Raw genomic sequence first — 27,369 nt, forward strand, 5'->3', positions numbered from 1 at the left:
CATTGTATGAACTTATATTTTCCCCAGTGGTCTGGAAACATAAAGGTATAAGTATTAAGCACATATTAAATATTATATTAAATACATATTAAATCTGGTCGTGTGTGTTACCCACACTGCAGGGGCCACAACACTGTTACAACTCTACTATGAAATGGATATTAGAAAATAGAAATTTTTAATGAAATTTACAGCCCATTAAATCAGACACAGCAAGAGGAAGACACCTCCTCCAACCCAGCATGTCACTTTATTACAGATTTAATTTCTCAGCAGAAAAGGGAGTTTACATGTCTTTAAAACACCAATAAAACAAACAGTGGTGGGGTTGCCTCCAGTCAGCCTGGTGTGACAGCTGCTGCTCAGAGGAGTTGTTTGAGCATGAAGGAGAAGATGGGAATTTTTTGTACTAAACTGGAGCATTCAGGGTTCCTTCATGAAGCTGTAGAGGTGGGGGACCAGGTAATCCCTGTAGTGGCCATCGATGAAGCCTTTGCCACTGTTGTGCACAAACCAGCACAGCACGTCTGTCCCCAGCACACGGTCTGTCCTGTAGTCCTTCTGCACACCCCTGCAGGGAGAGGACACCCAAAGGAGGGTCAAACATGGCAAAGAGACATGGACACATCCTGCTCTCTCAGAACCCAGGACACCCCTCTGGCTGTCCTGGATGGCTCCAGCCCCTGTCAGGGGGCTCAGAGACCTTGGCACAGAGCCCAAGACCCCTCTGTGACTTTGATCTTGACCCATGGAAAAAATTACCAACCTTATATGAGGATTTACAAGTCACAAATTTTAAGTAGAATGATAGTGAATTTATCACAGGGTGAAAATATAGAATTTTGGGGGTTTTAGAATGGGGGTCCAGGAGGCAAGATGGAGGAATCTGGGCATGTCCAGCCTTTCTCCTTCCTGGCTTCCATCTTCTGCTGTGATGGTGGCACTTTTGGATTGGTTTAGAGTAGGAACACACTGTCTAACATAGGTGATAGGTATTGGGAAATTATTGTAAATAATGTACGTGTAGTTTTTAGTATAAAAAGAAAATACCACCCCAAAGGTGCCTCTGTCAACACAGAGGTGCACTGACAACACAGTGTGCCTCTGTCTGTCCTGCTGAGCAGACCTTGGCAGGCCAGAGAAAGAAAGTTATAGATAAGAAACAATAAACAACCTCGAGAACAGAAGAATCCTGACTCCTTCTTTGAGGGCTGGGAAAAAGAGACTTTCTAACACATCTTGGGGTCACTCTGACCAGCAGAAATTCCAAGACTGCTCAATATTGCTGCTGTTCTTCTAAAGTGGGGAGAGGTGTCTTCACCAGCAGGATGTAGAAATAACCACAAAATGCAATTAATTTTACAGTTCTGTGACTTCATGGGCCTGTTCTGGGGGGTTCCAGGCTGGGCAAATCCAAGGACAGAACTGATTTGGAAAGAGAGCAATAAATCACATGATTCCTACCTGGTAACAGTGAACTTGTTGCCCTTCACTTCCATGATGGCTTGTGGTTTCTCTGGAGCTTGCCCAGGTGTTTGGTGGTGGATTGACACTTCTGGTTCAGACACAAACTGACCTGCAGGGAGAGTTTAAAGCTGTTTGTGTGCCCTGACCTTTGAAGCTCCATGTCAGCAGCTGCCAGGCACTTTTGGAAAATTAAACTAGCTCCAGCAGGCAAACCAATCCTGCATGGATCATGGGGCACTGTCTCTCACTAATTGGGAAAACAACCTCTGCTCTTCAAAAGGAGTTCTGCACGGGTCCAGGAATCAGAAGGTAGATTTGCCTTATAAAACTGAGGCTTTGTTTTTGTTTTATACCACAGCCAGAAAGGGCTGTCATTTAGGGAAGAGCTGATTACAGATGTTTGCACAGAAATCTCCTCAGAAAGTTTTGAGGAGTTTGTTTCAGTCTTTTTATTTTCAACGGGGCACAGTTTAGCCAAGCAGGGAAAGTCCTGTCTCAGTGTCACCAAGTCTAATCAGGTCTGTTTTGAAAACACCCCCCCACCCCCAGCTGGAATAAGGAATAATCTCCTGGTCCTTGATGTTCCACTATGTCCTTGGGGCTTCCAGGACATTACAGGATATTTTGAATAATTTCCACAGCTTTTCCATTAGGACACAGTCACCAACAAATTGACAGCATGAAGATGCGCCAGGAGATGTTTAGGCTGGATATTGGGAAAAGGTTCTTCACTCAAGGGGTGGTTGGACACTGGAAGAGGCTCCCCAGGAAGTGGTCACAGCACCAAACCAGAGTTAAGGAGCATTTGGAAAATGCTGTCAGGCACATGGTGGGATTCTTGCAAGCATCCTGTGCAAGAGCTGGACTCCTTGTGGGGCTCTTCCAACTCAGGATATTTTATGCCTGTGATTCTGTAAAATTCCCTCCAAGATCTAGCAAAACCCCTTCCTAGTGTCCCACCATTCCCACTCCCCAGCCCTTACCTATCAGCCCATGGGCTGCAGGAGAGAACTGGTTTTCTGGGGGAATGTAGATCCCCAGAAAGTCAACATTCACTGGGTGTTTCTTCCACACACGGTGCAGCAAAACCATGAAGGACATCTCCTCCCCCACAGTGATGGTAACGTTGCTTTCTTTCTTCACAGATATGAGGAGCCTGGCAGAGAAGGACCAAAAGGGCAGGGTCAGTTCATCTGCCCACACAACAGCTCCCAACCCTTTGAGATTCACCCATCCAGAACAATCCCACAGGGATGGCAGGTATGTCAGAGGATCCATTAAAAGCCCTGAGCCTTGGGAGTGGTAGCCAGCATTCTGGCAGGACAGTGCCTAATAAACAGACACTTCACCCCCATGTTGAGGCAACCTCATTTCCCCTACAAATTTAAACTCTTTCTGCAGTGAATACAGACTTTAGATGTGGTCCTGTTGCCTAAACAGTGCTGTAGGGTGTCCAGCAGGGCTGACAGCTGTTAATCTGCAGGGGAAGCTCTCCTGGATGATGTGAGTCAAGGCATGGCAGGAACCCTGAGGGTCTCTCAAACAGAATTAGGTGGGAGCAGGTGAAAAACGCTCAACTCACTGTTTGCGGATGATGTGCCCTGTGTCAGCCCAGCTCAGTGTGATGGCATATGAGCCATCTTTCAGCGTGATCTTTTCCGTGCTTATCTCCACTTTCAGGCCTTTCTTTTGGAAATAAAACCCAATCTTGCCAAAGTATGTGTTGAGTTTCTTATTCTCTGCTTTCTTGGCCCCGACGAGCTGCCCATTGACCACAACTCCTGTAAAGAGCAGAGAAGGAAACGTTGCCTCAGTCTTGGAGCACTGCCTGGAGACTTGGAGCTCTGATCTCAACAGGGAGCACCATGAGATCAATAGAAACAGGAACCCTTCTGATGCCCTGTTTTTCTCATTTTTCCAGCCAAGAGAAGAGAATAACTTATTAAATTGCCTCCTGATGCTACTGTTCACCCCTGTCAGAACTCAGCACATCCCTCTGGGTGTCCAGGGTTGCTGATGACCCTGCCAGGGGGCTTGGAGACCCTGGCACGCAGCCCAGAACACCTGGGGATTTGATTTTGAACCCTGGAGCAAGTTGCCAGCTTTGTATGAGGACCTGAAAGTCACAGAGGTTTGAATAGTATAATAATAAAAATTATCACAGGGTGAAAACGTAGATTTTAGGATTTTTGGTATGGGAGTTATGGAGACAAAATGGAGTAACTTGGGCATGTTCAGCCTTTCTTTCTTCTTGTTCTCCATTTTCTGCAGTGATGTTGGCACTTTGGGATTGGTTTAGAGTAGAAGTGCACTGTCTAACATAATTGATAAGTATTGGGAATCAAGTATAAATATGTTATATGTAGTTTTTAGTATAAAAAGACAACACTGCCTTGGGGGTGGTCAGAGTGCCTGTAGCTGCCCTGCTGAGCAGAGCTCCTTCAGGCAGAAAGAAAATTCTGTAGATAAGAATTAATAAACAACTTCAAGACCAAAAAGTGAAGAGTCCAGACTCGTTCTTCAGAGACATCCTGCACATCTTGGAGCAGCAATTAACAACCAGCTACCCAAGACACCCCTTAGCACAATAATCTGATGGGAATTGCTGTTAGATCTTGCTGGGAGTGGGAGCAAAAGCCCTTCAGGTGTAGGGTAAGGGATGCATAGGACAAGAAGAAGTGGCCTCAGGTTGTGCCATGGGAGGTTTAGATTGGATATTAGGGAAAGGCTCTTCACTGAAAGGGTGGTCATTGGAACAGGCTGCCCAGGGAAATGGTAGAGTCACCATCCCTGAAAATCTTAAAAAATCCTGTGGAGTGACGCCTGGGGACATGGTTTTGTGGTGGAGTTGGCAGTGCTGGGTTAAAATTTGGACTTCATAATCTTTATGGTCTTTGCCAACTCCAACTGTCCTGCTATTCCATGATCTTGGCTCCTTTCCCTGTGTTTGGCCATCCTCACAGTGAAAGGGTTTTCCCCAGCAGCTCATTTCTACTCTGAGTTTCACCTTGTTTCTGCAGCCTCTTGTCCCTTAGCTGTGCACCTTGGAGATGTGCAAGGCTTCACCTTCACCTTCTGATCACAAGGTTGAGAGCACCAACAAGACCTACCATGGATCCACCACTTCTTTTCCTAAGTTTGACCAAACCCAGCTGTCTCAGCCTCTCCCTCTCTGTCCTCTGCTCCAGCCCCAAAATCTTGATGCCCACCACTGAATTCAGTCCAGTTTTTCAACATCTCTCTTGTACTGGCAAGATCCAAACTGGACACAATAATCCAGATGTAGAGGAAAATAACCATTTTCCTCAGCTTGCTGCTCACGCTCCTGCCAGCACACAATCCCCTCTGTAGGCAATTCCCCTGGTCCCTCCAAACACCTTTCAGACCCAAAAGAAAAAGTTTGTGCTGTAAAATAAGCCATGTTTTACTCCCTTACCAGTGCCAGGATCAGAAACCAAGTTTAGGATCTTCCCAGGCTCTGAGTTGATGTTGAAGCAGATGTTCCTTTGGCTCTTGGGCAGGTGGATGATGAAATGTGGGTCATTGTCCACTGAAACACAGAAACAAACAAGTGTGAGAAGCAGGTCAGCACCTGCACTGGAGGGGAGAGACACAAAAGCTTCTCAAAAGGATTTTGAAGCACTTTTTGGGATTCCTCATAGTAAAATGAGGGCCCTTTCCACCCTAAGGTAGCTAAGAAAGTTCTCAGATGTTCCTCACAAAAGGCCCTCAGACATTTCCTCCTCATACCATTCCCTGGTTTAAGGGAAGGAAGTGACATTCCTGGTTTGAGAGCTGCCAAATGCAGTGATGCCAGCTAAAAACACATCCTGCCTGCTAATCCCACTGAGGAATACAATCCAGGACTGGTTCTCACAGTATATTTAACAACCTGTGAAAAATGCCAATCGCTTGTTTTTAAAATTTGAAAAGTTTAATAGTAATAAAATGGTCATAATAATAGCAATACAATTAGAGTAATAATAATTTGGACAATTTGAATTAGGACAATATGAGGCAATAGAGACAAAGAGTTACGGACGTCCGGGTACCTTTCCTGGAAAAATGAGCCCAAAAAAGGACCCAGGTTAACAGAGGATTAACCCTTAAAAACAATAACCTATTGCATATTCATACACCTCATCCATGATGCATAAATTCCATTCAAACACAGGATTCTGTCTGGGCAGTGTCAGCTTCTTCCTCTGAATCCTAACAGCGCCTTCGAGGAGGGAAGAAGTTCATTTCTCCTGATAATGGAGCAATAAATTCTTTTTCTCTGAAAGATTCAGGTGTCCTGTGGCTGCTATTTCGCTGCAAGTCCTTTCTTTAGAAAAAAAGTATCCTACATAGGATAGTTTCTATTTTAACATTTTTTTATAACCTAAAACTATATTTACCACACTACTTAAGAGAATTAATACAGCATTACTTTCTAACACAACACATATAATATTCTTTTTAATATTTGCAAAAAGCCAATCATAAAATACATGCATTTTTCACACAACCTGATAGGATTGGGCCCCTCAGAAATTCATATGCTCCTTAAAATTCGCCTCAAAAGAGACAAACATCACTGAAGGCAGCTGCTTCCTGCCTTGCCTTGCAGTGCAGAGCTCTGCCCAGCTCCTGCTGGCTTGGTGGTGTCTGGCATTTCCCTGTGCTGAGAAGGAGTTTGAGAGCTCTTTGTGAAATCACTACATAAATACACACATCTCACAGAGAGTTATTGTAGCAACACCGTGTTTATGGGCAGTGGTTCTCACAGCTGGCTTGCTCAAATAAACTGCCACTAAACTGCGGCAAAGGCCCAAGAGTTAACAGGATCCATCAGTCACCAGTGCACTCAGAGATTTTTATCTACCACAGAACATTTATCTGCCATTTACAACAGCAGTAACTCCACAATAGCTTTCATCTGTCATTTACAATGGAGGCAACTTTGCTACTGCAGAGAAGCTAAAGTTAAGCTCAGCAAACAGCCCCAGCATCAGGGAGGCACACAGGAGCTTATGAGGTCACTTTAGGTCCTATTAAGATCCAAAATAGCTTCATCCTTGTAGCTTACAGCATATTTTTACAAGTTCATCTATTCTAAACCAAAATTACTCCATGATTTATAAAGAAAAATCTTGGGTTGGAAGGGACCTTAAAGAGCATCTTGTTCCAACCCCCTGCCAGGGGCAGGGACACCTTCCACTAGGCCAGGCTGCCCAAAGGCCATCCAGCCTGGCCTGAAACACTTCCAGGGATGGTGGTGAGTGGTTGGGTGATGAGTACTGGTGTGTCTGGGGTTCTTGGCAGAGAAATGCTGTAGGTGTTACCTCTGTTGATGCTCAGAGAGGACACTGGTGGGCTCCTTTGCTCAGGCATGAAGCTGACAGGCACAGCTGAGACATTGGCCCAGGCTGGGATCCCTTTGTTGTTATTGGGTGCATTTGGAGTTAATCCCAGGGTTCCTGTTAGATGACAGTCACAGTTAGGGTTCTGTAAGTGCTGACATATTTAATAGTGTAATTTTTAGAGCATTGCAGTAGATAAAAGCCTGATGTTGTTATACCAATCTAAAGTAGGTGCAACGCCATTTGCAATGGATTTGTGTAATGCCATAAGGATGGATTTGCTCCAGTATCTTCACCAATGAAATATGACTTATGAGGGTAGATAGCTCACCATAAGTTAGCAGTGAAAAAATGGAGCCTGGCTTTTTATCTCTCATTCATGAGAGCAGCTCCCACTTCAGCAAAGCCTCCAAGGTAAGGGCTGAAGTGTTTTGCCAACAAAAAAAGCTGACTTGGGTCCTGAGTTTGAGGTGCTTGAGAAAAGGCAGGACTCTTACTGCATGCTCTAGGATAACCCATGTGAATAAAGGTTTCAGAGAAGTGCAATAATTTAATATCTGTGACCATGTTCCTCTGGACTAGAGCACTCTCTGCCTTTGCCATGATGGAGACAGCACAAAGTAACTTGTCCTGTCTCTCTCCCATTCAGTTCATAAAGCAACACAATCTTAACCAACCCATGAAACTTGGTTTGATGTGCTGGGCTGACATTCACATCTGCTGACCCTGCTCTGAAGAGAAGTAAGGGGAAAGAGGAGTCATGTTGGTATCTTATTGCAAAGCTCCCACACCTTCTCAGTGATTTCTCATAGGCAGCTCCTTGCAGCACTGACTCTAACTCTTCCTCACAGCACAGCCAACAAACTTCAAGCCACTCCTCACCCAGCTACCCCACTCTTTTATAGCACTTATCCTTATTAGACACAGCTGTGGCCTGTTAAGGGCAGGCCTGTTCCTAATCTTTGGTGATCAGTACAGCTGCAGCTCCTCAGAGTGAGACTACCTTCTGCACTATCTTCATTTCCTTACATTCTATCCCCCCACAGAGCTGGGGGAGAACAGCAGGGCTGAAGGTCACACCTCTGTCAGCATCTTCATCCTTGTGTCCCTAATTCAGACCAGAGGCTGTTTCACACAACATGAGAGACACAGTAATGGTCAGAGTGACACACTGACCTGGGCAGCAGCCCTTCCTGGGGTCTTTGGGCTGGTCTGCCAGCATTATCTCATCCTTCTCAGCATTCTCTATCAGCATGGCTGTGAAGGGGGTGACAATGTGATGGTCCAGAGACATCTGCAGGATGGATTTGGTGATGTTCCTCTTCAAAGCTGCGGTGGGGGCTGCGTTTCTGGGTGGAAACAGAAGCAGAACCCCTGGTTAGAAGCTCTACAGGGCACCTGCCAGGGCAGCTCTGTCATGGAGGGGTCACAGAGCCAGGGGGAAAGGCTGAGGGGATTAACCCTGAGCTGTTCCATGGCTCTCACTCAGGCTCCATAAAGTGAATCCCCATCATTTCATTCCCTCAGCCTCACAGCCAGGCCTGTTTGAGCACATTGCTCCTCACCTCTCTGCCATCATCTGGTTGACAGTCAGATAGGCCCACAGCTTCCTGGTGAAGTCAGGATCTGCATATTTGTCCTTTTTCATGAATCCATCCAGCTCTTCAACATCTCTCAGGGTTTCCATGACGAGCTCTGCGTTTGCCTGTGCAGAGAGAGAAAAAGATAAGGGATTGGAGCCAGCAGAACGGGGTGCCTTGAATTCCCCTCCTGGCTGGTGTTAAGGACCCACTCTGGCTCTGCCCTTGGTCACTTCTAGATCAGAAAGTCCCAGCACTGTTGGCCTGACGCGATAGAGAGGGAAGGTGCAGCAGGAGGTCCTTCTGCTAAAGACACTTCTGTGGCAGTGGATTAAAGTGGTTCAAGGAGCTGTTAACAGTAGCCCAAAAGGTGCTACCTCATGCCAAAAGAAGAGGCTCTTGACAGAGCTCTGTAATCCTCTCCTCAGGCTTTTTCACATCCAGTCCCACTGAAGAACACCAACCAAATTTTACTTTCTCACACAGGCCCTTGGACTGCACTGGGCTTTGGCAGGAAAAAATACTGAAGATGTTTGGGTTTTCTCCAACAGCTGACAAATGATAACTCCTAAGCCCTGTGAGAGTGCAGATAATTCTGTTCCTCCTCAGAAAGAAGGGTCTCAGTGTAATATTCCCATCCCATTCCACCTGGAAGAGCAGCCCTGAAAACATGGGGAAAGGCTCATCACACATAAAAGGGCAGTGCTAGGTCTTGATATGCTGTAGATCCACCAGCTTGAACTCCCTGACGGTGGGAAGTTCAGACAGGAGTTACCTTAGGGGATCACTCCTGCATCTCCACAAAGCATGAAGGAAAATCCATACTTTTGTCTGGATTTAATCTTTTTGGTACATTTATCAGCAGGAAGTTCCTCTGGCAGGCTGCAGCGAGTGGCTGTGCTTGAAGCTATTGTGAAACACTATTGGAACAATCTCCCCATGAGTATCCCCATGTTCCCACCCAGAACCCAAGAGGGAAAAGCCCTCCACTGGGCATTGACCTTCAGCAGAAACACTGCATACAGGAGGGAATGGAGCAGCCCAAACCCCCTGGGCAGGTGTCCCAGGGACACCTCCACTCACTGCAGTCGCTGTGACGATGCTCTCCAAGTGCTGCAGGTTTTCTGTGTCCACCTTCCCGGCCACCACGATCTCTGAGCCACCAAAGTAGTTGTGGAAGCTGCTCTGGGTGACGTCTGACACTGACTCCTGGGGGTAGTTGAACTGAATCTTCTTCAGGAGTGGGGTGGAGACCTGGTTGTAGAAATTCTGAGAGGGAAGGAGGCAGAGAAGTGAGTTTGAAGTGGTTTTTTTGCAAGGCCACTCTTACTGAAAGGACAGCAGGCGAAAAAACCTGGAGCTCTAAGGAGAAAGAGGGAATTTCTGTCACCATCATATTTTCTGAAAAATCCTCTTTGCCCAGGATTCTTCTCCTGGGAAGCTGAGAAGCCTCAGAGAAAAAGGGAAATAATTCTTATCTCATTTGCTTTTCCTATGTTTTGCTGCTTTGGAATGTGATTGGAGATTGTTTATCCAACATGTGAATTGTTTTAACTTAATGACCAATCATGGTCAGGCTGTGCCAGGACTCTGGAAGAGAGAGTCATGAGTTTTGATTGTCATTCTTTGTAGCCTTCTATCTGTATCCTTTCTCTATTCTTTAGTATAGTTCTAGTATAGCATAATATCATATCATATCATATCATATCATATCATATCATATCATATCATTACATAAAATAATAAATTAGCCTTCTAAGAACATGGAGTCAGATTTGTCATTTCCTCATTCATCCTGGGGACCCAGCAAATACCACAAATTTCCTCATCTCGTTGAATGCAGACTTCATATTTGGCATACTTTTAAGTGGGTAGAGCAAGAATATCTGGTCCAAGTCTTGTGAAAGTCAAAGGATGGTCAGAAGTCCATGGGTTTTGTTGTTCCCAGACCTAAAAGTCTTGAGCACAGATGTGTGTGGGCCTGAATCCCCACACAGCTCTGGGCTACTGTGTAAGACACACAGCTACTCCCCACCTAATTCTTGTATAGATGGTGAAATCAGGGAACAGTTACAGTATAAGGATGTCAGGGTTTAATCAGTAGCAATTCCCTCTCACTGATTTGAAGCCAGAGAGAGAGTTGAACTTTTTCTTGCATTGGCTAAGTCTGGATTATCATTTAGCATTTATATCTAGGAGTTTTGTTAGTGATGAAATGGCCTTAAGTAACATCCAAGCCTTAATTTTAATTCAGAAAATCTTTTTTTGTAGTCAAGGCTGTTTTATGGAAATTAATTTTACACAAGGAAGCAAAGTATGTGTTATAGATATTATTAAAACTGTAACTAGGACCACTTGAGTTGAAATATGATTGATATCTTGCAGGACTCTCCAGAAGAAATTATGGGTTTTGAGAACTTCTTGCTAGTGGAGCTACAGCTGTGAACAGAACAGGAGAGTTTCAGAGGCAATGAGGCAGAAACTCACCTTCATTTGGAGAGAAGTCTCCTGGTTTCCAAAAATCCTGTGGGCCATGCCGCGGTTGTCGGTTGCGATCCTCTGCAGGAAATCGTAATCTACATCAAACCCAATCCCCAGGCAGAAGAGAGAGAATTCATCCTTGATGCTCTGCTTCACGTTCTTCTGGATGGTTGTCAGCTTCAGCTCACCTTGGAGACACAGAAAGGGTGACATTCACCTGAGCAACAGGAAAGTCTCCACCAAGGTGAGCACGTTCCTGCTCTCCCTGTGTGTCTGGTTCTCTCTGGATATTAGGGAAATCCAGGCAGCCAGCTCACTGCCAGATTTCCATTGCCTACAGCAATGTTTGAGCTTCTCCTGGATAGAGATTAACAAAGTGTTTGCACTGAAGATGATCCTTTTGGACAGTTTTTTTTTGATGTATGATGTGTTTTCATTGTATGTTCAGGACTCTTAGTCTCTTTCAATCCTAGAGGGATTTGAAATTTTTGAACATCTGGCGTTCTCCCAAAATTAGTAATTCAAGCTCTCTGCAAATTAAGACCTCTCCATGAAGACTTTACTTTGTTTCTCATACTTAAGATGTTCTCTGTCATCATTGGGATGACAGAGAACATTTAGGCTTATTTTTAATGGCAGATTTTTGGACCTGACATCTTCAAGTCACCAATTGCTTTGACCTGTACCAAATTCAATCCAAATTAGTTTGTTTTCCACTCTCTTTTCCTGCTTGTGATGTTATCCTTGTGACTCCACAGATCTGTGTGGGCTAAGCTGAGAGGAAGAGGAAATTTTTGTACAATCATAGGATCATAGAATGATTTGTGTTGAAAGGAATTTCAAAGATTATCAAGTACCAACACCCCTGCTATGGGCAGGGACACTTCCCACCAGACCAGGTTGCTCAAAAGCCCAACTTCTCTAAGGTTGTTTTGATAACCAGTCCTACAGGACTTGTGCACTTCTGTAAATTGCAAAAAAAATCATAACCTGCACAATAAGCTGCTCATCTTTTGAAACCTTCTGTGCAAAGCCCCATGGCACTTCTAGCACTTGGCAAAAGGGCAGCAGAAGGCATTGGAAGAAAGATGAATGGAATTTTTTAAACTTACTGCCAAATTGTCTACTTGTTGCTTTTCTCAGGCTTACCCCACCAGCCTTTCTTCTCACCCAAAGAAGGATCCTTACCTACTGTTGGGTCTCCATCAGATACCAGTACAATCATGGAAACTGAGTTTGGGTCCAACATGCCTAAACTTTTGGCTTCGTTCAGGATGAAAGTGGCTCGGAGAAGAGCTTCATTGATATTTGTGCCTGTCAAAGACACAATGAAGAAAACAAGTTTTTTATTCTTGTTGAATCCAGATCAGCTCTGATTCTAGTGGAGTTAAGAGGGACAAGAGCTGAGATCAAAGCAGCAAAAGCCCTCCTCTCTGATGTTTCTGCACTCAGGTTCCCTTTTTCATCCCAGGCTGTCGTCTTCATGAGGCTCCTCCACTCCCCCTCACTAATTCCAGTGTGACCATTTGTGATGTTGGGAACTACTTGGTGTGGGAAGAATTACTGGGTTTGCAGGCAGGTGATTGAATGAGAGCATGGAAAAACTTCCTGTTTTGGCCATCAGCCCATTCCTTGGACAATGAGAGGTATATGTTTGCTGAGCTTATCTAAGGTTTGATTTGTGACACAGAAGGAGCAGAGTAAGAAATCAGGATGAGAGGAACAGAAACCTGAAGGCTGAGCAGACAGCAAATAGGTATTTTTTTTGGTCAAGAAAGAAATAAGTCACCAGCTCCAGAGACAAGATAATAAAATGCTGCATTTAAACTGGCTTTGCTGGATGGGAGCTGATCTCTAAGCTTATCTGTCAATTCTTTTGGGGTAAAAAAGTCAGCCACTCATATATCCAGCTTGGTTTCCTATTTCCAATCCACTGATGATTTTGGACAAGTCTATAACTTCATGTTCATTGTAGTGAAAACTTCTGGAGATGAAGCTACTGCAGCGCCAGAAGGCTCTGATGTTAGGGGGAGTCTCTCCACACTACTGATGCACAAATAACTGAATAACAAATCCAGAACTGCACTTCAGAGAGTGGCAGATTAAAATCATCATAAGCCCCTTCCAAAGAACTGTGCAGCTGAAAAAGGCATCTGTCCTTGTTTATCAGACAGGGAATGAAGGCACAAAGAGGATAAACAGTTTCCCCACATGGCATTTAGTAGCTCATAGAATCATTGAATCTTTAAGGTTGGAAATGACCTCTAAGATTGAGCCCAACCATTAACCCCAGTCCACCACTAAATCATGTCCTTAAATTCCTGCAGCTGTTTCTTTGTGGTCCAACCCCTTCCCCAGCTCTGTTGCCCTTCTCTGGACATGCTCCATCCCCTCAATGTCCTCCCTGTTGAGAGGGGCCCAAAACTGAACACAGGACTGCAGGTGTGGGCTCACCAGTGCCCAGCACAGGGAGGGTCACTGGCCTGGTCCTGCTGGCCACACAGCTGCTGGTCTCAGCCAGGACACCATTGGCTTTCCTGGCCACTGGGCACACTGCTGGCTCACATTCAGCTGCCTGCCAGACCAGGAAAAATGGTTGTGATTCCCTGCTTAGGGAATATTTCATCTGCCTGTTCATCCAGGCCTATGAGATGGACTTCATCTTTCTGTGGTGTTTGGGATCTCCGAGGTGGGAGGTAAGATAGATTAAAGGCAGCTGTTCTGTGGCTGGTGTTCTATCTGCCACAGGAGGAATGCCATCCCATCCCTTAATGCAACAAACTGCAATTCTTGCTCTTCTTTTAGGCATGCTTTTTCTATTTTGGGAATCAGATTCTTTTTTTAGGAATACTCCGACAGCCCGAAGGCTGTCAGAGCCACTCATTCCTGTGAGATGCAACTTCTGCGAGTGCCCTGCAATCAAAACCTCATACCCCCGTTGGGATGGATTGTCTGGATGTACTTCTTGGCATCTTCCACCTGTGCTGGGGTGGCTGAGACCAGGTTGTCCCTCCAGCAGCGGACGTTGTGGTTGAAGTCGATCAGGGAGAACTGGTCAGCAGCACGGAGCTCACTCAGTATTGCCTTCATGGCCTCGATGGTCTGAGGAGAAGTTTAAGAGAAGACAGCTTTATCCTTCTTGCTTATGAAAACCTCTTCTTAACTTGTGACCACAGGAAAATATTAGCCTATGAGCAATAAGTGCATGAGCACTGAAATCCAAGTTAGAATCTGCTATCCAAATCTCTCTTTTAAAATTTTTTTTTGCACTTCTTGCATAATGTCAAAATTTTCACCAAAGAAACACCAAATAATTGCGAATAGGAAGGATAAATTCATGGCTCAGCTTGCAATTAGGAAGGATAAATTCATGGCTCAACTTGCTTAACTCCCGCTAACACAGAGTGAAGTGAAAGGGAGAAACATTTGTGGTTCAGGAGAGAGCAACTGCTGGGATCAGCTCAGGAGATTTAGCTCTGTCTGCAAAGCAGTTGTTTCAGGCTGGGTAACATCTCTTTGAAGATGTGTGATTTAAACAAGAGACAATTAACCTGCATCCCAGTTTTGCAGCACTGATTTCCCCAAGGAAGCAATCTGCCAAGCCTTACTATTGTGCTCTGAAGGAAATTCAAATATACCTGGATGATCCCCAGCTAATGTTTGTCCAGTCAGTTCTTAAAACCCTTCAGTGACACATGATACACAATCTCCCAGACTCCTCACTCAGACCTACAGGGTTTTCCCTAATATAAAAGATAAACCTCTCCTGCTGCAAATCCATTTGATTCCATCTTATTCCACCCTGTCTGGGCATGAAAGTCAGTTGATGAGTTTCCCTTTCAGAAAAATTGTTTGCATATTTGGAGGCTGATTATCTTTCTTGAGGCATTTTCTCTTGCAGACTAAAATATCTTATTTTAACATTTTTTCCCCTTTATGGGTTTTGCTGTCTAAACAATCCTTAGTGGTCTTCAGAGGGCTGTCAACAATTCATCCATGTTTGGAAAGCAGGGATGTAGTATCCCCATTGAGACTTTCCCAGAATTCAGTATGGAGCATTAGAGAAAAAGGGGTCAGAGCCTTTGCAAAATATTTTGTGATCTGTCCTTTAAAATTTAAATTTAGAGTTAAAATCTGGCACCACCTCTTCCTTAAAACATGGGAAAAGCATTATAAATAATGGGGTAAAATCATGAAATCTTTGGTTCCAAATATTCTCCAAATTAAGCTGGTAATTTTGTGTGCCAGTGTGCTGCAAAACTGCATGGTAAAGCACATGGGGAAAGTTGGCAGGACAATCATTTTGCACCAGAGGTCAAACACTTACCTGTTTCATTTTCAGTCCCCACATTGAGCCACTGACATCTATAACAAATAAAATATTTTTGGGCAGTGGATCAAGATTTTCCGGAGCAAAGAAGTGAATAAAATAGCCATTAAAAATCTGTAAAATAAAATAAAAAAAATCCCAGTGAAATGAGCTATAGCAAAGATTTCAGAAAATTCAAGACAGCGACAGAGCAGAAAATTCTTATTCTCTTAATGAGCTAATTATTTTTCCCTTTTGTCTTTTTCTCTTCTTTATTGGCCAGTTTTAACTTTCATCTCTGCACGTCTCTGTAGCCTTACACAATTTTTACTCAATAAAAGCAGAGCCTGGTTCTCAGACAACTTCTATGCCCTAGCATAGGGAAGAATGAAAAATGCTTTGAAAAAGACTGTTCTGCCTGTAATAATTCAACCTCATAACTCAGCTTCATGTTAACATAAAAATAGTGATGTTCTGGTTGTCTCCTTGTGATGTATTGGTACAACATCCAATGACTCCATCCTCTGATTCTACATTAAATCACCAGAGTGCTGCCAGGTATAAAGACATTGGCTTTTGGACACGACAGGAATCTTCTCCTGCTATATGTAAGCCCATGTCTTAGTCATAAATTAAATAAATCCATTCTGCCCACTTAAAATCCCTCTGTTCTTTCAATTGGATACAGAGCTTGTCCTCATGCTTATTTCCCTGAAGGATGAAGTTTAGCACAGTTTGCTGAAGGACAGCAATTCCTTTATTCACAGCTCTCTGGTCCCAGCTGAGCAGACTCACTTACTTCCAGCTCTCCCCCCGTGGTTTCTCTGTTCACATCGTACTGCACCACAAAATTTCCATCCACGGCCGTGGACGAGCACTTGGGGCATTTTCTCTGCTGATCCATTGTTGGCTTGAAAGAAACGTGAGCCTTGGAATGAGGAGAGACCATCAGTCAGCCAGGTGTTGTGGGAGAGGGGGTGGTTGACGCAAAGAGGCTCCACATTTTCATGAATTATCTGATTTTCACTGATTTCATGCTTTCATTATTTGTGGAAAATGGACTTTGTCACTTCAGAAGAAAAACAGCACTGAGGTTTGCCTGGATATGTTGATTCAGTAGTAGCAACTGTGACACAAATCACATGACCCATCTACAGCACCAAGAATTTCAACTGGAGCTGGGCAAACCATTTCTATTAAGCAACACACTGGGTTTTATTAACGTTTTCCTAGTTGAAACTATCCACAATTTTATCACCATTTTTAATAGGTTTCCAATTGCCTTTTTTCTCCCAAACAAAGAGGATTGCCATCTGTCTGTGAATTGAGTAGTAGGAAACATTTTCATTAGTCATGTGATTGATTATGCTGACTTTATGGTATTTTTTTCTGTTTTAACTGGATAACATAAAATTGCCTGAGAAGACTTAATATAGACACATAGTACCTCTGAAATAATTTGCTAAACTGGGAAATGGGGGTGAATTTAAATATCAGGAAACAATATTGTCTGACATATTGCTATGGAATTAAAGACCGATTTTCCCACATTTTTGCGTGTTTCCAGCAGGTACAAAAAATTGCCAGGACTGTGCAGAGTAAGCGTGAAAATGGAAGATTTTGTGTTTTTTCCAGTCTGTCACTGGTTACCTTTTTCTCTCCCTTGGAGATGGTGGTGATTCCATTGAAGTGATCTCCGAGTGAATTAGGAACATGCACGTAGCGCAGTCCCTGCGGCTCAATGATGCGGACATCCACCTAAGGGCAGGAAGGGAGGGCATTTATTGTGGGCAGTGCTCCATCCCTGGAAGTGCTCAAGGCCAGATTGGACAGGTTTTGCAGCAACCTGGTCTAGTGAGGAACGTATGCGTCCTGTCCCCAGTTGTAAACACAGCTGAGAATCTCCTGAATCGTGACTGACTCACGTCAGGACCAAACAAGCTTTGACATTTTTATACTCTTGTGTAAACTTGACTGGAGGAAAACAAACAGTACTTGCTATTTATTTGGAACAGTGCTTTTCACAAAAACCCCAACTTCATGAGGTAGTGTCCTATGAGAGCTGATGATCTCTGGCTGTCCCTCCAGAGCCATGATTTGTCTTAGAATCACAGAATGGCTCGGGATGGAAGGGATCCTAAAGTTCATCCAGTTCCAAGCCCCCGGCCATGCACAGGAACACCTCCCTGAAAACTGTGGGTGCTTTCTCAGCAAGGATTCATCTGTGGGGTTCTTCCCACACGCCCCAGCTCTGCTTTACCTCCAAGTGCTTGGCCAGGCGCCCTGGCTTCACAGAGATGACGTGCTCGTAGGAGCTCAGCTTCCTTCGGATCATTTCATGGTAGTGAAGCTGGAACTGGATCCTCATTCCTGGGGGCACGTTTACTTCGGTTTGGAAGTTTTCCATGTCCAAGGCATTGCTCCTGAAAAATCAGCCGTGGGGTTATTTGGAGAAAATACAAGGAGAAGGAAAAGCTTCATTGCACTTTGGTTTAGTTTGAGGCTTTTGATTCTAACTGTGGCCTCTGTCAGGGAGCTGCAGTTGTCTGCTAGTATTTATGTATATAAGTTTATTTAAAACACAGGGTGTTTTAGCAAGCTGAAAGCTGAAACACATTTTAAGTCCATGACAATTAAATAGCAGAGCTGCTGTAAGCAAGCATTCTCCTTTGCAGGATTCCCCCTCATCTATCCCCTCCTGGGATGGGTCATCTCAGTTCTCCTGTGAGTAAATCCAGTACAAAACCCATATGCCAGAGTGTTTATACCTGACTATTCCAGCAGCTTTGCCTTTGGCTTTTGCTTGAGCATACATTTTTCTGGCTTCAGATTTTTCCCGAATATGGCTGGTAAATGTGATACCATTGATATCCCTAGGAGAGAGAAACACAGTCAGCTTGCAAAAGAAACAACTTTACAATCGAGGACTGTTTCTTCAGTTTACATCAGTGAAATCTAAGCTGGTGGGAAATGAAATAACAAGGTTCTTATTTAACCCCAAAGTAATGAATTCTGATTTTCACTAGAGCTCTATCTTTTTCCCTACCTGATTTTTATTTCAAGTAGCCAGCACCATTGTGCTCTGAGGAGGATCTGCTCTCCTCCAGCTCCTTTACAATTTCCCCATGCTTTGGGCAGGGAATGCAGTTCCTGATGCCATGGATTGTTTGGAACATGGATCAGGACATCTCCTGACCAGCAACCTGGCTGCTGCCTCTCTGAATGGATACTGAACCAGGCCAGTTTCTGTTCAGTGAGGGCTCTGATTTGGGTCTCTCTCCTTTGATCTGGCAAGGTGGGGGCTTAGTCTGTTTGAGACTTTTGTCCATTTTTGCTGATATTGACCAATGGCTCAGTAATTACTGGAGAGAAGGACCTGGACAGACAGGCAGATTGATGCATGAACCTCCTGAGAAAGCCTGCGAAAAATACACTGAACTTGGAAAATAAGGAGAGCTTTTTTTGTTCACAAATACTTCCTTCCCAGCCCATTGAATGCTTCCAGAAGATGAGGCTGATATCTTTAATTTTAGTTGGGCCTTGGATCTTCAAAGAGACATGAGTAGTTAATTAATTGTTATAAAGTTGGTTATTGTATGAATAGATTAGTTTTGAAGGTAAAGAGTTGAAGGCATTAAAGTCTGTGTTAAAAACTTTCTGGTACAGAGTTCCAAGGAACAGTGGTAGTAGTAGCAATAGTTGTTCTCTGGTATAGAGTCTGATGTTTTCAGTAGTAGTAACTATAGTTTTAGTAGTAGAACTATAGTTTGTTCTTTTTCTTTCTTCTCTTTTTCTTCTTGCTCTTTTTTCTAATACAGGGGGATTTTTATACATAAAACAAGTAATCAGCTAAAAGCACGATTCTAAAATATTCTTTCTAAATTAATCTGAACTTAATTTTAATGTGTGAAAGTAGTATTAGTTTTTACTTTAAAAACTATGTATATAATATTTCTTTCTGTAATTAATTAGAATTTATGTATATAAGTTTATTTATTTATGTGAATAGTTCTATTTATTTATGCATATAGTTCTATCTATTTTAGAGATGTAAGTAAAGTTCTGCTATGTTTTTGGTATGTTTGGAGTAAAGTTATTGAACTTTAAACTTAGCCTTAGGGTCTTTAGTTAACACAGTTTTTAAAGGTACTTAAAACATATTTCTGCTTATTTAAAATTATAACTTATATTTCTATTTACTTAAAATTTAAACTTTTACTTCATATTTATGTGGTTTAATAGATCTTAATCTTTTTAAAGGTTTTAATTTAACTCTTGTATTCATCTCTCTCTCTCTGAGGAACTCAGAGAGCCTTGTACTCTAACACCACCTGACCCCTACTTACATGGTAAAGTTGTCAATGAAGGCTCCTTTGGGGACTTGCACGTCAAACATGATGGGCTGGGGCCTCCTGGCATTGTTCACCATCTTGGCTTGGATCATGGTGTTGGCCAGCCTGGATGTGATGGTGGACTGCACCTTGTAGCTGTAAAGACCTACCTTGTCATCATCCTCCACCTGCATTTGACAAAATTGCTCTATAAATTTAGGGCATCACTGGAAAAAATGTCCTAGAGGACAATATCAACCATTTCTATAGTCTCAGTGCTACTTTTTAATTGCTGCTCCTTACAATATGGCAGCTAGAAGGGACATGAGCTCAGGTTCAGGAAATCTCCGTGTTTCACCTGGAAATTGTGGCAGGATATTCACCTGAATACAGTTCATTGTAACATTTCAGCTGAAAGAGGGCATTTTTTAAGCTGGAAGGTTTTCCTTGCTTTTCACCTTGCAACCAGTCCTTGGAATGACTCTAAGAGTGCAATCCAGCATGGAAAGCTACACAGTAATCCTGAACATCATATGATGAGGAGGAGAGAGCTCACATTTTCCATAGAAGTCCTAAATAGAGGAGACTTGAAGCACTGGTTACTGACCTAGTGTTGTAAATTGTTAAACCACAGCAGGAGGATAACAGTATTTAAGTGTTTTATTAAGACATTGTCTTTTTCTAATCTGTTTTGATGCTTATTTCTTCATATTTACCATACCCTTCTCCCTCCAAGAGCAGATATATCAATAGTATTGTGCAAACAGCACCCTGTTTAAAGAAAATAGGTTAATACCCAACCAGCAGTAAAAACAAGGAACTGAACAAACAGAGGGATTGATTTCCAAAAAAAATGGTTAACCAGAAAAACACTTTGTTCAGTAATATTTACCACAGAGGAAGAAAAATACTCACCAGATCTCCATCATACCCCCAGTCAGATGCGCTCCGCTGGAAAAGAGAAATATGGAGGGGATATTTCAGCAAAGCTAAAACATGACTGGCTGTTTCAAGGCAGGGAGCAGTGTCTAAAAACAGTTTTCAAGATTGTGAACCACAGAATCATAGGGAATCACAGAACCATTATGTTTGGAAAAGACATCTAAGACCAAGTCCAACCATTAACCCAACACTGCCAGGGTCACTAAACATTCACATGATTTTTTGAATTCTTCCATCAGTAGTGACTCCGACATGTCCATGGGAAGCCTGTTTCAATTCTTGACAACCCTTTCATTGAGGAATTCTTCATTAATATCCAATCCAAACCTCCCTTTGCACAACATTTCTTCTTGTCCTGTCCCTGTTCCCTGGGAGCAGAGCCTGACCCCCCCGGCTGTCCCCTCCTGTCAGGGACTTGTGCAGAGCCACAGGGTCCCCCCTGAGCCTCCTTTGCTCCAGGCTGAGCCCCTTCCCAGCTCCCTCAGCTGCTCCTCCTCAGACCTGTGCTCCAGAACCTTCCCCAGTTCCATGGCCCTTCTCTGGACATGAATGAGAATTAGTTTGAGTTCCCAGAAAAGTGTGAATATTCCTTTTGTCTTATTTCATGTATTTCTACATGCGATGTTGGAGCATGTGATTTCCCAGCTGTGCCTCAGAACCTATCATAAACAGGACAGCTTTCTTCCTCTTTTATTTTATTTTTAAAGAAAACATTGTCTTTTAGAAAAACATTCTTCCTGAAAGCTAATCATGCTGGCAGAAAGTCATCCTCAGACACCCTTGTTTTTAACAGAAAAGTTCTCTTTGTTTTTCTATGAAGGTGAAAAAACCTCAAACCCCAGACTTCTTTAGCTCACTTTGTAGCCATTTACATTAGAAAATATTTATGTATTATATGCACTATATATAAATTAAAAAACCCATTATGTAATCGATTTTACATTTACATGCTTGTGCCTATGGAAATTAGTTATGCATGGATTACTTAGACGAAATTGCTCATTAATGGTTGTGGTTTGCCCCTGCTCTAGGAATGGCTCCATTTGGAAATTTCTATGGCAAGGTGCTGACATCTTGTGGCCATTCAAATAATTCTGTTCAATTCCCCAAAAAATCTCCCCCACATAAGGAATGTTTCTATTAATCCCCTGAAAGGGAATTTGGCTCACCTAGATGCAACTTTTTAATGCAGAGATCTACTTTTGGGTTATCATCACATCTAGGCCAGCTCAGCTGTCCAGGGTCAAGAGGACCCAAAACACAGAAGATGCTCATGAAAACATCATTTAATTCCATGGTGCACAGCAAGATTGCTCTGCAATTGTTAAATTCACTTGAAGCTAATTAATATACTGTTCTAGGGAAATCTTGTGCTGTATAAGAGATGATGATGCCATAGCAAGTTCATGTTAAAGACATGATTTTAAGGACCCTTTAAAGACAGATGGAGAGGATTTCTCCCTGCCTGAGAACAAATGCAGGTTTTCATTTTCTGGCTCTAAAGGCTCTGAACCACTCAGACTGGGATTTCAGGATATGGAAGTTTATGGCTCTCTAGAGACCCTCTGCAGACTGATCCTGTCACACCTCACAATCTTCACTGTACAGTGAATTGGATTTTCACACCTGATAAAGGATCCAACCATTTTTGGCCCCACACATACCCTTGGCACAGGGAACATCAGCAGCTTGAATACAAATTAAGATTAAACCAACATTAACTGAAACAAATTTAATTTTGGAAAGATGAAGACCAAGACCTCAGAAGACAGGGGTTTTGTTTTATTGGGGATACTTTTCTGGTTCACAGCTTAGGGCTCCTGACCCACTTTAGGAATGGTGGTTAAAGCTTTCAGGATGCCCAGCTTTCCCTCCTGATGGTTCTTTGTGGAGAAGAGGGGGTATCTGAAGGAGAGGGAGCTTCCACTGCACATGTAGTGACTGCCAGGGCTGCTGTTAGAGATCAGACATGGGCTGGGCCAGCCATACCCCTGGGAACTCAGAGGTGGCAGAGGGCAGCCACTCCAACAGGCCAGGAGGACAGAGCTGTACCTTTATCTTCAGGCACCTGAACCCCAGAATCATGGAAACACAGAATCACAGGATGGTTTGGGTTGGAAGGAACCCTAAAGATCCTCTGGTTCCACCTCCCTTGCCATGACCAGGGACACTTTCCACAAAATCAGGTTACTCCAAGCCCCATCCACCTGGCCTTGAAATTCCTACTTCAGGTCTGAGGATCTGCTGATGTGATTATTGAGAACAGGGTGGTACCTGAGACTATTTCCAGCATGAGGATTCATGGCTGATCCTGGCTTTAAAACCACATCCAGACCTGCTGATCACTGCACAAAAAGAGGATCTTGAGCCACATCTCATGCATGCCAAATTCCTAATCAGAATGAAGACAATATGTGCCTCAGGAACTCTTTGAAGGACAGATGCTGGGCTCTGTCTTCAGATACTGAGATGCATCCTCTCCTGAAACCTGTGCAGGACATGGATATGTAACCCTTCACAGTGATCTTTGTTCAAATCACTGTGCATGGATATTGCAGCTATTAAGTAAAATAAGGAAAGCACAGTCACAGGTGTTCTGCATTTGACAGAAATTGCTTTTCTACTGGGGCATGAAAAATGTTGAAAAGCAGATGCCCCACAGGAGAAACCAGAAAGGAGAAGGTGTCTGCAAGTGTTCAAGGCCAGGAAGAACAGGGCTTGGAGCCACCTGGGACACTGGAAGGTGTCCCTGCCCATGGCAGGGGACTGGAAGTAGATGATCATTCAGGTCCCTTCCAACCCAAACCATTCCATGTTTCTGTGATTCTATGATCTACCTGGAATGCCCTTACAGTTCTTTGAGGTGCTGTTCCCTCATAATTCACCTATTTTCCTGTAATTTCCTAAGCAGTCTTTAACACATTCCAAATCCATGGCAGCCTCTTCACACTCCTTTCAGGACATCCTCACTGTGAGGTGCAAGAAGAGAAATTCCAGATCTAAGCCAGTTTGTCTTCACTGTGCTGCAGATGGATCCTGTCTGTTTGGTTCCCTTCACACCCTGGCAGCTGGGGGAGTCTCCAACCAGCTGATTTAGGAAGAAATTCTTCAGAGTGAGGGTGGTGAGGGCCTGGCAGAGGATGTCCAGAGAAGCTGTGGCTGCCCCATCCCTGGAAGTGTTCCATGCTGGGTGGGGCTTGGAGCACCCTGGGACAGTGGAAGGTGTGGAAGGTGTTCCTGCCCGTGGCAGGGAGGTTGGAATGAGATGAGCTTTGAACTCCCTTCCAACCCAAACCATGCCATGGATCTATCATTCCATCCTATCTCTTTCCACAAATCCTTCCTGTGCTGCTTCTCTTGGAGGGGAAACCAAGAGAGGGGGGCAGGCAGAGAAGGAAAAAGGTGAGATCTCACCCACCTCTGGACAGCCAGACCCAGGTCTGGGCAATGTGCTGCAGAACATCCCACCTCACAGGGTGCCTCACAGGTCTAGACACTTTATCTGTCTCCCAAACAGAGATAAGAGCTGTGCCCCACCATATGGAGGTTCACAAGGTCAGCTGCATTCCAGCCCATGGAACACTCTGCTGCTGTGGTCACGAGGACCATGCACACACCTCAGGCACAGCATTTGGGAATTACTCAGGGGCAGAATAGCAGAATACCTTCTCTGTACCTAGAAAACCATCCTCTGTGTTTAGAGCCAGTCCATGGGGTCTGCAGGGAACTCCTTTGCCTTGTTGCCAGTGGGCTGGTGAGCTCTTTGCAGAAAAGCATAGTGCTGAAAAAATAATTTGGGAGACAGCCTTCCTGTAGTGATGAGCAGGACATAACTGTGTGCCTGCTGCTGGCCAAGGGCTGCTGTCTCAAGATGACTTACACAGTTCAGTTTAATCTAATTTATTATATTTTATTGTGACTCAACTAATATAAGAGTAGCTGAGATCTTCGTTCCACTGGTTTGCAAAGATTTATTTGATAGGTAAAAGATGGGAAATAATGTATGGGAATAAAAGCAATAACTGGTATAATGAAACCAGTGGTGGAATTGTAAATTACTGCATGCATATGTCTGTGCCTCTATGTACCCAGAAATTGTGGGAACAGAGGCAACATAATACATATGGCACTGATACAGACATATTGGAAAGAAATGATGCCCTGAAGAAGTGCAGCTAGGAGGGATTTCTGTTTGGATCATGATTCAATTATTTAAATACTGGACTGGCAAGTGTGACGAGGCTTGATTCATACTCATGCTAAAATCTGCCATTTTCTTCCACTGTTATGCAGGGTTTAGGTATCAATAAGTTCCATCCAAAGCCTTAGGATAAAGGAAAATCAGGTTTGCCTGTGTGTGATTTCAAAGACTCTGGGAAATCCAACATTACTCAAGAGGATCTTTCGTTTTCACTACATTGAACAGGCTCAAGAAAAGCAGCACCAGAGCTTGGTGGAGGACAAGGTCCACTCTGATCATCATTTCTTTCATGTAGTGTAATGAAAAATTTAATACATTCAAACAATTGATTTAATGAGTATTATCATTAATTGCTACCAAGTAAAACACAGAAAAACTCGAAATGCTGCTCTAAATGTTTCTGTCTCCCAAGCCAACAGACTAAAACAATCTGCAACCCATCAGTGTGCTGCAAACAGATTTTCTTCCCAGGTCTCAGGTGCCACCAGCTCATCACTGAGTGCCACTCTCTGACCAGAGTTAAATATGAATGCATGGACTGGATGTTCACAGCCTGCACTTGCCAGTGTCTGAGGTTTTCCTCATGGAAAAACCTCACCTGTTTCAATGGGATTTTCCCCAGACATGAAATTAGACAAATATCTCATTGTTTATCAGCTCAGAGCACAGAGACAGAACAAAGCCTTGCTGTGCTTAGGGGAGAGCAGCAGTTCTTGTTCCAGCCAGAGACATGGAAGTCTCAATGCCAGATAAATGCCTATGAAAACCAGCTGGTCCCACATGATTATACCCTCACAACCCTGGAGATGGGAAAAGACCCCTGGAGAGAGCTCCCAGGCATTCTGGCTTCCCTCCTCTTTGAAGCATTTCTGGGTACTGTACCTGGTACCTGCCATTTCTGGCCTTGGAGCTTGAGCGAAATCCATCCATTTCCAGATCAATCAGGTTTTCCACTTCCTAGAGGAGGGAGAAGAAGAAAGAGTTGCTGCTGCCTTACTGTTTGATTTATCTCTTGATTTATTATTGATTAGCACTTTACAGGACAGTTCCAAAGGGAATTTACCTCCCCTGGATGCTAATGGGGAGCACAAACCATCTCAGACCAAAATCCTCACACATTCAGTTTCCCTCAGTGGCCAACCAGCTCTATAAACTCCTGTAAAATCATGACCTTTACCATCATTTTACAGCCTTTCCTTCTGAAACAAGGAGTAATATTTAACATAAAATGACCACAAAGAGCAAGAGGCAGATTATTATCATCAGGATGGGTCTAGCCCATGGAAATTACAGCATTTCAGACACTGATATCAAAGCAAGTTCAGAGAATTTCTGCTCAAACCAGTAGAAATTTTCTCTGGTTTTACACCAACATACCTGAGAACTAAATTTCCCCCAATGACAGCAGAAGAACATCAGGTCTTTTCCAAGTGCAAAGCTGAACTGATTCATTTAGAAGTGTGGGTCACACCACAGCAACACTCTTAATTAAATTTTATTATGAGTTTAATTTATAGAAGAAGTTTAAGTGCATGAGTTATTTTCCAAGAACTCATGTGATAGCATATGTGATAGCATAGCCACAAAGGTTTGCACAAAATTAATTTAAATTGTTTGAGCATATTGATGTTAAATTGATAAGGCATCTACAATTAGAAAGAAACACAGTTCTGGAATACTTTTCCTGGGAATTACAAACCCAGTATTAAAATCTCATTGAATCAAGAAAATGGCTGTAAAAATAAAGAAAAATAGATATCCCAGCTCACTGAAGAATTTTATTGATCCTGCAAAGGAAAAGAAAGCCTCATGTCATCCCTGCTGACTTCACAGAAATATTTCAAAACTACAATGTGGAAATGGGTGTAGTTCACCTGAGCCTGGGGGTTTTAATTTAGACTCAGTTTCAGAGTCAAAGCTATAACTATACTTCTTTTCATCATAGTATTATCCCAATAACCGATGGTGTCTTTTATAAATCCTCTCGTCCCTCTGCTGAGGAATGTAAAGTCAATAGGATATTCACTCTATATTTGAATTCCTGTTAACAAAACCCCAATTCCACACAAAGCTTTGCTGAAGTTCACAGAGGTTCCATTCACAAAGATGTCTAGGTGCCCTGTTTCTGTTTATTCCAGGGAAACAGGGTATAAAATATGCTGAAGGTCTGAATACAGAAGCCCACTTAACTGTTTAAAGGTTAAAACCACACCAGAAAAGGCAACACTGAAGTAAGAATATGAAACTGCTGGGACTGAAATTTGGACTTATGCTCACACTCTCCCTTTAATAATATTAAATAGTAATAATAATAAGATTTAATAATATTAAATAAAACATTACAAATTACAAATGAAGACTAATTATCAGAAATATTTACAGCTGGAAGTAGAAGAGAATTGTGAAGCAGTGACCCAGTTCTGCTCCCACTGCTGCTTCCATCCAGAGTTCAGCAGGGAAGGGAGGCCTGGGCCCTGCCTCCAAATACTCACATCTGGGATGTCCCCAATCACCAGATCAAAGCTCCTGACTCCAGAAACGAGGAACAAAACCAAGAAGCTGCTCAGATTCTTCATTTTCTTCCCCGCTTGTTTCCTCCTGAGAGCAGCTGACACAGGTACAGGCACAAGTTCTTCCCTTCTCTGAGACAAGTTCAAGGAAACAGCCCAGGTTTGTGCAGCATTTTGAGCAAAGTTCTGAAATGCTGACTTTG

General features: G+C 43.3%; 1 protein-coding gene across 1 annotated transcript; it reads right to left on the reverse strand.

Annotated features, from left to right (window-relative positions):
• Nucleotides 1-231: 231 nt before the first annotated feature.
• ITIH2 (inter-alpha-trypsin inhibitor heavy chain 2) lies at nt 232-27,369 on the reverse strand. Its single transcript, XM_071424139.1, has 21 exons — nt 27,149-27,369; nt 25,539-25,613; nt 20,429-20,464; nt 19,529-19,701; nt 17,951-18,055; nt 17,443-17,605; nt 16,833-16,940; nt 15,982-16,110; nt 15,201-15,317; nt 13,807-13,975; nt 12,062-12,187; nt 10,880-11,061; nt 9,476-9,661; nt 8,378-8,517; nt 7,989-8,161; nt 6,795-6,929; nt 4,904-5,017; nt 3,050-3,248; nt 2,451-2,623; nt 1,465-1,576; nt 232-571 (listed from the first exon to the last, which is right to left on the reverse strand). The coding sequence occupies exons 1-21, from the start codon at nt 27,230-27,232 to the stop codon at nt 424-426; spliced, it is 2,847 nt and encodes a 948-aa protein (XP_071280240.1). The 5' UTR covers nt 27,233-27,369; the 3' UTR covers nt 232-423.

The sequence above is a fragment of the Agelaius tricolor genome, unplaced genomic scaffold (genome assembly GCF_023055355.1).
Source record: "Agelaius tricolor isolate 1412-34295 unplaced genomic scaffold, bAgeTri1.0.p SCAF_3, whole genome shotgun sequence".
Taxonomy (NCBI): Eukaryota; Metazoa; Chordata; class Aves; order Passeriformes; family Icteridae; genus Agelaius; species Agelaius tricolor.